This window comes from Acromyrmex echinatior, chromosome 3 (assembly GCF_024713525.1).
Source record: "Acromyrmex echinatior isolate Ae372 chromosome 3, ASM2471352v2, whole genome shotgun sequence".
Taxonomy (NCBI): domain Eukaryota; kingdom Metazoa; phylum Arthropoda; class Insecta; order Hymenoptera; family Formicidae; genus Acromyrmex; species Acromyrmex echinatior.
Window position 1 is genome coordinate 23,276,850 of NC_141854.1, and position 12,573 is coordinate 23,289,422.

A 12,573-nucleotide genomic window follows, 5' to 3' on the forward strand; every position below is an offset into this window, starting at 1 on the left:
TTTTTGTAATTTAATGTTTTTTTACAACATAAATGCAAATAGTTATTTTCGTATTTCTGCTTACTGAACACGAATCTATTAAAAAATGTAAAAAACTAGTTTTATAAAAAATAATATAATATCTATTTATTAATTGCAAAATTGATTATTACTAACAATAAATTATACCAAAGTCTCAATAAATTACAAGATTTTTTCAATATTAAGAATAGACATCGTCGTTGTCGCGTGCAACTTTAAAATTCAAGAAATTACTTTAAATAATTTATTTTACGTAGATACATATTAAATACGCAACAAAATATTTGTGCTCTCTCTCTCTCTCTCTCTCTCTCTCTCTCTCTCTCTCTCTCTCATGTATGTTCAATATTAATTTATTACAAAGAAATTAACAAATTAGAATATATGTTTCTACGAAAATATTATTTGTGTACATTTATAAGGAACATTTTTTAAAAATTTAGTCTTGTTTATCTTCTCTTCCAAAAGAAACATATACTGTTCACTAAAAATCAAATATCAAATGTAATATCTATACATCTTAAATATGAATATATTTATTAAAAACAACTTCTTCTGTTATATAAAGATATATAAAAATTTATAAATGCTTTTACGATTAATTTACTGTAACTGCTACACATTATTATAAAATTTAATGAAATTATATAAACAAATTCCTGATTAATAATGGGTTTTGCCATTAATATAGTTTGTATATATAACAGATATAAATGTCGTAAATAACAACGTTAATTTGTGCATATTTCCTATCGATACACTTAGATAAATTAAAGTATCAAGTGATTTCAATCTATGATATATATTGAAGAATATAAATTGAAGATAACTTGTTCAACGTACCATAGTGCTTATCGCCATGAATGCTGTCACTGGTTTTATAATCGCATGTCTAACGTTTACCACCTACGGTAAGTAGTATTGTATTTATAATAACATTATAATAACATTATATAATCTTTTTATCGCGCGCGTTATACATTCCAGATAAGTTTCAAAAAATTTTCATACCTAACTTTACTTTCTAGAATTCTAAATTCTTCTTTCTAACAGTCTAACTCATAATTGTAATGATTATTTAATAAAATTTAGTACTTCTAGTAATGCAAGTCCAAGATATTAAAAATTTTAGAAAAATTCGCATTTTGCATGTTGTGTTTAATATTATTAATTCTTTTAAATATAAGAACAAAGATAAATGATTTATGTAACAGTCGGTCCCGAACTGATATCTTTAGCGAAAACAAATGTAAAAATTCTTTTAATCGATAGGTTTGCCACATCCGCAAATTGTCGGTGGCAATGACGCTCTGGATGGCGCATATCCTTATCAGGTGTCATTGAGAAATAATTTGACATTAGATTCTTTATCTCATTTTTGTGGTGGAGCCATTATAAGCGAACATTACATTATTACTACTGCCCAATGTATTAATCAGTATGTACATTCTTGTTCAAATATTTTTAATTATAATTGATTTGAATAATTGTGTCAAATAAATAAAGATTTTTATAAAATTACATAGATTAATAATATTTTTCAAAAATCGACTAGTAATGTAAAATTTTCAGCTCCTAGTACATACAACAAAATACATATTCTATTCATGCATTTCGATATGTTAGTTATCTAAAGTATGATAATTATCTAAATGCAAGTAATAACAATCAAAGAGAGGATTTTTTTAAATCATCCAAAAAAATTATAAAACAATTTTTAGCAAAATTGAAAATAAACGAATTTACTTTATATTTTATAATACGAGAATTATAAAAAACAAACCTTTATTGCCCTTTATACCAGTATTTCCTTAAGCATTTGTATCATTAAATTTGAATCAAATATTAATTATCATTGTATGAACCATTAGATTCGAGAATCCTTACAACGTTTATGCTGTCGTTGGAAGTAATTGCCTTAACACAACTGATGCAGTCGTATATCAAGTAAAAAACTTGATAATACACGCTGGTTTCAATAATTTGCTACGTGTTCATGATATTGGTTTAATTCAAGTATCAAGCAATATCATATTTAATAAAAATGTTCAGCCGATTGTTTTGTCAACTACTGATCGCAATTTCGATGATTATCCTCTCTTAATCACTGGCTGGGGAGATCTTTGGGTAAATTTGAAAACATTATAAATTCTTTGCTATTTTTCTTTTTCCAAATCATTTCTTTAGTTGATGTAAAATTCAAAAAATGAATTTCTTTAAATAACGTTTTATAAAAAACATCAATATAACAGTATTAATTTATAACTAGTTCAGAATTAAATGTATTTTAGATTACATGTCTATTAAAATAAGCATTAAAAGGTCATAATTTACTTTAGAAATATTATATCTTATATTCAATCTTAAATAAAGAACACTTATTTTAAAATATATGTATAAAAGAGAAGTTAAAAAAATAGTAATAAATATATGATAAATTCTGTTCTAATAGGAAAAGAAATAGTAAATAAATATAAAGTTATCTAAAACAATACTTACAAATGTAATTTGTATATATTTTTTATATATTCTTTCTGTTAGGAATAAATGCATACTTGCATACTTATATAATAAAACAATTAAAGAAGTTTATATATAAAATATGAAAATAATAATCTATAGAAAAATTATGATATAAAGATATAAATTTAATAAAATATAGTAACTGTAAATAAATTAACAACTTCTTTTAGTCGAGCGGTTTAGCTTTTAATCGCTTGCAAGAAATTATAGTAAGAGGATATTCCCATGAGTTATGCAGCAGATGGACATACGTCAAGCAGACTCATATATGTACCTTTACAATGGAGAATAAAGAATTTTGCCACGTAAGTAATCGTGAAATAAATAGCATATTGCGAAATAAATAGATATCTGTTATAATATAACAAAAAAATAAGTTTATCAAAGAATAATACAATAAAAGTTTATAAAAGAATAATACAATTAACTGCTATCATTTTATCTATAAATTTATATTTAAAAACGAAAATAGAAATGTTTACCGTTTGGATATCTTTCCTTGGAATTCAATAACTTTTATCAAATATTATTATACGCTTTTCTCACAAAATTAGAAAGTTTTAATGTCACTTTTTTGTCGACAAAAATTTAAAATATAATTTATAAAATTATTGCATTCCAACAAATTATACATAAATAAAATTTTCTATCAAGCAATATTAAATAAATTGTTACGATAGGGTGACGCCGGTAGTCCACTCGTTGCTGATGGGATTTTAGTTGGTCTTATGTCGTACAGTTATGGTCCGTGTGGTGCAGGTACTCCCGATGTATCTACCAGAATATCTTCCTATCGATCGTGGATTAAATACTACACAGGGATCTGATACTGTAATAGATCTACATCAAATCGCCATTCCGAAATTTTTTACAATTACATTCATTATTTTAAAACAGCAAAAATCAATGACTAGCAATTTCTGTTTAATAAATTATTACGTAAAGATATAACGTAAAGATATATATAAAATGTTTATTTACAAACAGATTTTATGCATTAAATTTAGATGAAAATTTAAGGAATTCCTCAATACATAAAATAATATTTTCAACAATTTATATAAAATTGGATTTATCTTTCATAAAAATAAATCAAACTAAAACTATAATTATTTAATATTCAAAATTATGTATGTGTAACTATGATTCATTTTAATTCGTACAAAAAGTAGAAAATTATTTTTATATCTATTCAAATACAATTTGTTTATAACCGTAATTTACTATTATATGATTAATAAAAATTCATTCTAAAATGTTCTGTCGTTATCTCTTTTCGAACAATATACCATTCTTTTCATAATACATATCCTTGATAACATATATCCTACGAACATATATGCATTTCTTTATTAGTATAAATATAATAGCCTCTTTTATCTTCTTGTTAGATGGTATAATCTAGTGATTACTTTTAGAATTATTTTTTTATATATCAAATATTTACATCAAATATGATAGAGAACGCCATCACAGTCGAGGTTAAATGTTTCGAATAATACAATATATATTCTCTGCATAAAAAAATGTAGGTTAGTGTAAAATATTGTTTTATATGGATATTGTTCAACATATTCTCTTTCTTTCTATTTTTTACTTTAATTATGTCTTTATTACTTATTAATTATTTATTTATTAAGTAAAAACCAAATTATGATTAAACCGTCTATGTTCTCAAATATTAATAAATCGGAAAATAATCATTAATATACAATATGTTGTTAATAATGATTTTTATTCGGATGTAAAAACACTCCAGTTTATATAAAAAAAATTTAAGTAACTACTCCCGGGAAGAAAATGTTCTTGGGTCAGAAATAGGAAAAATACATAATTCAGGGATTAAAAAAGAAATATTTTTTTAATTCTCTGTATTGTCTAATTATATTATAATATGGGTATATGTATAATTTTACTAAGATTTTTTTGTAAAATAAACAGAAAATATTTCCAGTAATTTTGCATACTTCTTGAAAAAATGCAGATTGCAAAATAGATAGCATATCTATTTTTATACATATGTATCAAACTAATTATATTAATATTGAAAAAGACGCAATAAAAACAATACATATAAAAATTTAAAAGCACAATAAATACCTCAAAGTACCTATTTATCAAAGTCGAATTACTTATTATTCGATCAAACAAATTACTCAGCTTTGACTCACTCCTTAAGAAAGGTTTCACCTTTGTCGGCAATAAAATTACTCAGTGAATTAGCTTTCATGAATTTTTTTAAAAAAATTTGTTATACACAGAATAATATGAGGTTTTGCATAAAATTATGTTATGTTTAAATAGTAAAAAAATATGTTTTAATTAGATGAATACGCATTTTAATGTCTCCAAATGGTAATCGAATTAGGGATCATCTGTAAAACACGTCTCCATGACACAAATAATACTAACTCTGCAAATCATCTGAAATCAAAATTCTTTTCATTTTTATTAATTATATGAGTGTCGCTACAGCATAAGCTAAAATAATATCAATTGTCTGAAATTTGTAAAAATGGTGACATTAAAAAAAAAGTTAATTTTTCTTCTTAAAAATTTGTTACTCTTTTGTAAATCGAATGTTTGTTGCAAAATCATAATTATAGTTTGTACTATGCGCAAAAGTATTAGGATAAGAGGAAAAAAAAATTAAAATATCTTAATCCATTTTTTAGTTATCAGTTCCGTCAGGACGAAAAATGTGATTTTGAGAAAAACGCGTTTAAAATTTTAATTTAACTTTTTCCACATAAAGGATGTTTTTTTAAGCCCGATAGATTTTTTTAAGCCCGATAGAACTTAAAATTGTAAAAACTAACACAAAAATTAAATTATAATCAAAAAATTTTTTTTAGTCGAAAGATCAATGCATGGCATTAACATTTGAAAATGATTTCGGGCATATGGCCACCGCGGCTGTTTAATTTAATTTTTTGTTTTATTTTTTACAATTTCAAATTCTATCGGGCTTAAAAAAACACCCTTTATAACAAGTTTTAGTGCATTTACGATTATTCTGTGATATCAGAGCTATATGACAATCCTTCCTCTTCTTCATATAATTCGTTTTCCATCAATCTCTCTAATCGCCGAGCTGTTCTGACTTCTCTTGATGACTTCTTGATGAGCTGTTCTGACTTCTTTTGACGTACAACGATTTACTTTGCTCACGCGCTAGAAACCCCATGCGTCTTTACGTATTTGAACTCATAACTCAGTCAATATTGCGAATTTTAAAAAATTATTTTACAGGAATAATTTACACACATGTAGAAATCAAAATAAAGAAAAAAAATAAAGAAAAAAATTTTCGATTTTTTTACGCCTGCAAAGGTGAAATCTCCCTTAAAAAGAAATAATTTATTAAATCTCTGAAAATTAGACAATTACAATTAGACAATTTTAAAGAAACAAGCAAATAAATATATACTTTCTACTAAAGTTTGTTTGTAAAGAGAAATAAAAAATTAAAACAAATTTAAAATAATCTATTTTTATAAAAGTAGAATTGTAAATGTTTGAGATGAATTAACTTCAAATAATTTTAACTTGGTTACATTTACTTACATTTAGTGTACATTTTGCTATTTTTTTAAAACATATCTTTTAATTAAATAAAATATATTTTAGTAAATATTTTTCTAAAACGCTTTTGCAGCTATATCATACATTTTTTAAAATATCTTCCGTATTTTATATATTAAACTATTACAATTATGTCTACTACAATTATATGAGAAATAGCTTCTTATATTATTATATACCTTTAAATTTAATTTTGCACACACTGAAAAAAATAATTTTGTAGTTGTATAGCGAAAAATTACATAGATACGAAAAATTAGCTAAATAAATAAATGACTAGCAAGTACTGCGATATTGAATACGTTTTGTGTCTAATCAATATAGATGACAGAGACAGAATTTATATCTGAACTATTTGTTAAATTTATCAAGAAAGTCTCTCTGTAACATTCATTCGGACAACTGTGATTGTTATGATTCATATTTAGCAGTGATTCATATTTGGTTATGATTCATTTTTCTTGCAAATATTGTTAGAATATTATATTATGATTTCCGCGCATATGATACGTAATTTTCTATTAAATACAAAAAACAACCATAATTTTAGCTGAAATAGCAAAATATTTTTTTGCATGCACAAAATATATTTTACTAGATATTATACAATAGTGAGATCCAAAAATCCCGAACGACTAATTATCTTAGAAAGTATCAGTTTATTGAGCTTATCAGTTTGACCTTGGATAAAGTCGTCATTCGATTTTTTTTTTTTTTTTGTTAATGAAATGCTCTATTTTTTATTCCAAATCTAGTAGTTGGTGTTGGAAGCTTTTCAAAAAAGCTACAATAAAGTTCATTGAATACTTTTTGAATTATAAAACTCGAAAGTTACAGTACCGCCATCATTAATTCATTAGGAAATATTATGCAAGATGTCCGACCAATGACTAAAACCTCTTGAATGTTTCAGAGTCATGATCTGGATAACATTTGTTAAGATCAAGGCGATTGTTATTATTCTTATTTTCATTTTTATATAAAAAAATTTATTTTTACGTAAATAATTTATGAATTTACAGAATTCTGAACACATTTTCTATCAAGGTCAAGTAATTAATTTTAAATTGATAGAGATGATTTAACATTAAATTATTTTCTGCAAATGCAATGCGTCTAAAAAAAAAGATATTAAAGATACCAAAAAAGGGCTAAATATTATTTTATAATGTCTTTACATGAAATAATTTGAAAAATAATTCACTTGAATATTCACTTAATAAATTTATGCAATAATATCTTGTTAATACGTCTGGAATCAACATATTTATATTATGTATTAACGTATAAAGTATAATATAAAATATATATAATTATAACATAAAGCAATTGATTCTTTCACAATTTTGAAATTACTTAGTAATCATAAAATAAATAGTGCTGATTCAAGAGAAATTACAGTAAAAAGTACATATCATCCTTGACGATACATTCTGCAAAGATATATACCTCTTTCATTATACCTGCACACGAAGATAACGAGCGAGTCGATAGGCACAAATTGATAATGTCGATCGATAGTTATATAAATTGAAGATAACGCTTTTCGCGAACCTCAGTAAGGATCAATATGTTTTCTATCACAGATCTCATAATCACGTGTCTAATATATCACACCGCTTATGGTAAGTACATATATTTGGGAAAATTTTATTGAGAAATTTTGAAGAGACGTAAATTTTAACAAATTATGAGCCTTAACACAATAAATAATTCGAACATCATAACAGTATATCATAACAGTATTAATAAAATTAATATGGATGTTATATAACTTAATTCTGTCATGTAATTGTCTCATATAATCTAAATAAGCGTTAATAATTACATAAGCGAATTTTACATAAGCGAAAATATCATAACAAATTATTTAAAAATTAGTTCAGCGGATTAAATATTTATTAAACGTAGTAATTTTTATCATAATATTTTTAAAACGACTCATGTTACGCAATCTTGTTACTTTTAAAATTTTATTAAAACATATTACTTACATATACTTATAATTTACTCGGTACTTGTCATATTTTAAAACGGAACTTACATATATTATATAAAAAATAAATGTTAAAATAAAGAAAAAAGTTAAGGAAACAAAATTTCTTAATAGAGTTTAAAATTTATATTTTTAATAAGATATTATAAAGATAAAAAAAACTTTTTCAATCGACAGCTGTGGATACGCAAATCGTAGGCGGCAGAAATGCTTCAACGGGACAATATCCTTATCAAGTATCATTGAAGACGCAAAATGGAAGCCATTTTTGCGGTGGTGCCATCATCCATGAGAAATTTGTTATCACTGCGGCGCACTGCTTATCAGGGTATGGGTGTTTTCCTCTCAATTTTAAAAAGCATTCGATTGTCTATTATTGTCTAATTCTTAATTGAATAATTATTATATTTTCTACAATTTATAATTTTATTAATAAAAGAAAACAAAGCTATTATTATGTATTATTTAAAAGCAAATATAACAGAAATTATAAGGAAATGAGAAAAAAGAATAGTAAAATTGGATCGAAGTTTGCCTGTAAAGAAAACGTTTAAAATCAGTCTATTTTTATATTACTAGGCCTGCTAAATTCGAACATAAAACTTAAAAATTATTTAAAATCCAGAGTTTCTTGAAAATTTTTCTACACATAAAATTTCGTTTTGTAACAAATACCTACATTCTAATAATCAAATAATAAGTAAAAAAAGTGTTCTTTTATTGATGAAGTTTTTAAGAGAGAGAAAAAAAGAGAAAAGGAGAGAGAAAGGGGGGAGAGAGAGGGAGAGGGGGAGGAGAGGGAGGGGGGAGGGGGGAGAAAGAAAGAATTAGTTTAAATTGGAATCGAATCGAATCACAGTGGATTCGATTCGATTCATTTTTGAATCTGAAAGATTAGAACGGAATAAATTTCACTCGCCTATTTTATTTGCTCAACTCTTCCTTGTAGCCTGTTCAGCGTGTTGTACACAGGAACGCGTTAACGCGTAGTAAGAAACGGTGCAATAGCCAAATTAGACTCTGATTAGAGAGAGATTATGTCACGCCTAACGTTGAAGCGTTTTGTGTGCAACAGACCTATCTTCTGCGACCAATTTGCATGCGCGCACTTATTCGTCAGTTATCAATGGATTCTGTTGGCTACGTTGGCTATGTTGAATACGATCTAATACGAATATTTTAAATGACAGTCTAGATCTTTTTAAATAAACGAGAAAATGAGTTTTCAACATATTACCAAAACATTGTTTTTATATACATTTATATCATATTATTAACTTTTCGATATACCTGTACATTCAAAATGAGTTTTTTCAACTTTTTAAGGTCTCTTTTTTAATTGATCAGTGTGTAAAAATTTTCGAATTCAATTCATTTTCAAATCAAATTAAAAAGATTTGATTCAATTCGGCGTAAAGATTTCAGATTTGGTTTGATTCAAGTCTTACCAATGCTTGATTCGCACACCTAAAAAGAATGCTTTACGATCGCTTATTTTTATCAAAATTCTATAGTGTTTTACTTTTAAGCTTTGCAGACTCAAACTTATACTTTTTTCTTGTTTTGCATTTCTTACTTTTTTCTTATTTGCTGTAGCATCTCGCACATTTTCTCTTAATCAAAGACATATAAATAGAAAGAAAATTTATTTATTTGAGGAGGATATAAAAATATGTAAAAATCGACGATAAGAGAAAAAAAATGTGCATTTGATATGTTATAGCAAACGAGGAAAAAAGTATGAAGTATAGCATGAATCCGCAAAGCACAGAACTATAAAATTGTAGAATTTCGATGAAAATAAACAGTTATGTACTTCCCCTCTCTCTCCTTTTTCACACACACACACACACACACACACACACACACACACACACACACACACACACACACACACACACACACACACACACACATCAATAAAATAAACATTTCTTTTATTTATATTGTAGTTATTATGTGATTATTAGAATATATGTGTTGCAAAACAAGGCTTTTGTGTATAGAAAAATTGCGTTTTCACAAAGTTCCTCAGATTTTGGATAATTTTAAGTTTCATATTTGAGTATAGCAAGCGTAATAATATAAAGATTGATTTCAAATATTTATAGGCAAGTTTTAATTTCATTTTATCATCTTTTTTGAAGAAGCATGTAACAATTTTCGATATCTAGAAATAAGCGATTTATATTGTTTATATGTAATTAAGATACCTCAGATATATTCAGATATACATTTTTTATAAATAAATTCATATTTAAAAAAAATTATTCTTTTAAATTAGCTTTTGAATTAAATACATGTAAAGTGTTAAATACATGCAAATTTTTACTGATTATTACAGAAAGTCACCAGACGATATTTTCATCGACGTTGGAAGCATTTATCTTAGTAATCCTGAATCTAGATATTTGGCGTACAAACTAATAATACATCCTGATTACAACAAAACTAATATGATGATCATAAATGATATTGGTTTAATTAATATAAAAAACAAAATTAGCTTTACTAATAATACTAAATTAATAAATTTAATATCTTACGACCGTAATTTCGAAGATCTTCGGTTAAATCTTACTGGCTGGGGAAAGCTTAAGGTAAATATAAGAAATATATCTTATATTTCCTTTAAAATCATTTAAAATTATCAGATATAAGGATCTTGTAGCTAAACTAATGTAAATTTGTTGTACTTAAATTGTAATAGATATATATTTGTTGAAGTTTGACGAAAATAAGATAGAAAATAGAATTAGTGCAGTCTAATTCAACGACAAAGAAAACAGGCCTATAGATCTATTTCTATTTAAAAACCAGGACATATATTTAATTAAAAATACTTATTTTTAGGCAGACGGTTTAATACCGGAACAGCTTCAACAAGTAGTAGTGTATGGATTTTCTCAAAAGGAGTGCCCCGAAAAGAACAGTAACTTCACCGATCGATATATATGCACCCTTAATGCGGTTAATCAAGGAGCATGCAATGTAAGTACAATATATCTACAATCGTAAAATAAATTGTATATACGCTTAACTTGTGATCACCTTCCTATAATTTAAAAATGTCATCTCGTTGTTGTTTTCTTCAGATTAAGTTGATATCAAGAAATAAAAGTTCTCTGTCTTTCAAATAATTTATCAGAACTAGTTATTTCTGATATAGAAGCGATCAATTGCTTTACAAAAACAGCTAAATTTGGTTCAAATAATTTATCAATTATTTACGTCATACATTAATATTTAAACTTTAAGCAATAATATGTACATAAAAAGTGGATAATATTATATTAAATACGCTGTCTTTGTAGGGAGATTCCGGTAGTGCTCTTACTTACGAAGGCGACCTAGTTGGCATCTTGTCCTATGGTACTCAGCCATGCGCCAGTGGCTATCCAGATATATTCACCAGAGTATACTATTACAGGAACTGGATTAATGAAACTATTAATGAAAATATTAATAATGCAGGCAGCAACCAACAACTGAATATCATTCTTGGAACTTTTATGACATATTTATGTATTTCATTTATGTAAATATGTACATATATTTTTATTTATGTAAATAGATATATATATTTTATTACATGTGCCTGTGATTAATCATCAATTTTAATAATTAATGAATATTGCATGAAGATAAAAATCAGTACTTAAGAAAAAATTGTATTTTTACTTATGATGAATTGTAATTTATAAAATTGGTCTTTTATTATATGTAATATATATGCATGTGTGCGTGCGTGTGTAAAACATTTTCTGTCATTGCGAGATTATGTTTGCCGAATGTATGATCTGCATAAATGTGCAACAAACTCGGTTGAGCAAAATATATGACGAATTAGCGATAAATCAGCAAACAGATATGTCAAACACATGAAGGCAAATTAACAACAAACTCTAAGCAGGTTTACAATTGCAAAAATATCAGCATTCGTCATGCAAGAATACAATTTACAATTAGTAATATCTGTAAAAAAAACATTTTTTGCTTCTATCGGAACTGATCTTAATTTAACATTCATTTGTCAGTATTGCTGTTGTCAGATCTGCTCTGGCATTGATTGTCTTTAATTTGACACACTTCAGAATATATTTTTCAGATTTAGGACTTTACGAAATTACAGTAAGCCTTGGTTTTACAACTAAATGATTAGCTGGGATATATACAGAACTAAGCACTTAAAATATTATACTTTTATTTAAAACAAATATTATGCAATTTTTTCACTAAATTACAAGTGTCTTTTTTACTTTGACTATTCATAGAAGACCAAAATAACATTCGATATTCCTTAAAAAAAAAACAATATTAAAAAACAAACAATATTAAGAATCTTTATTTTAGAGCGCATATATAATAAACACAATCAATATTAGAAATTTAAAATGCCTATTACGGTCGAAACTGAAGCTTATTGCTTTAAATAATTCAATCTTAAA

General features: G+C 25.7%; 1 protein-coding gene across 1 annotated transcript; it reads left to right on the forward strand.

Annotated features, from left to right (window-relative positions):
- Window positions 1-866: 866 nt before the first annotated feature.
- Window positions 867-12,365, forward strand: LOC105143387 (transmembrane protease serine 9). The gene is made up of 10 exons (XM_087404433.1): window positions 867-932; window positions 1,294-1,459; window positions 1,893-2,148; window positions 2,715-2,849; window positions 3,225-3,369; window positions 7,674-7,754; window positions 8,303-8,453; window positions 10,470-10,725; window positions 10,979-11,116; window positions 11,440-12,365. Exons 1-10 carry the CDS (start codon window positions 881-883, stop codon window positions 11,665-11,667), a joined length of 1,608 nt encoding a protein of 535 aa, XP_087260559.1. The 5' UTR covers window positions 867-880; the 3' UTR covers window positions 11,668-12,365.
- Window positions 12,366-12,573: the final 208 nt, after the last annotated feature.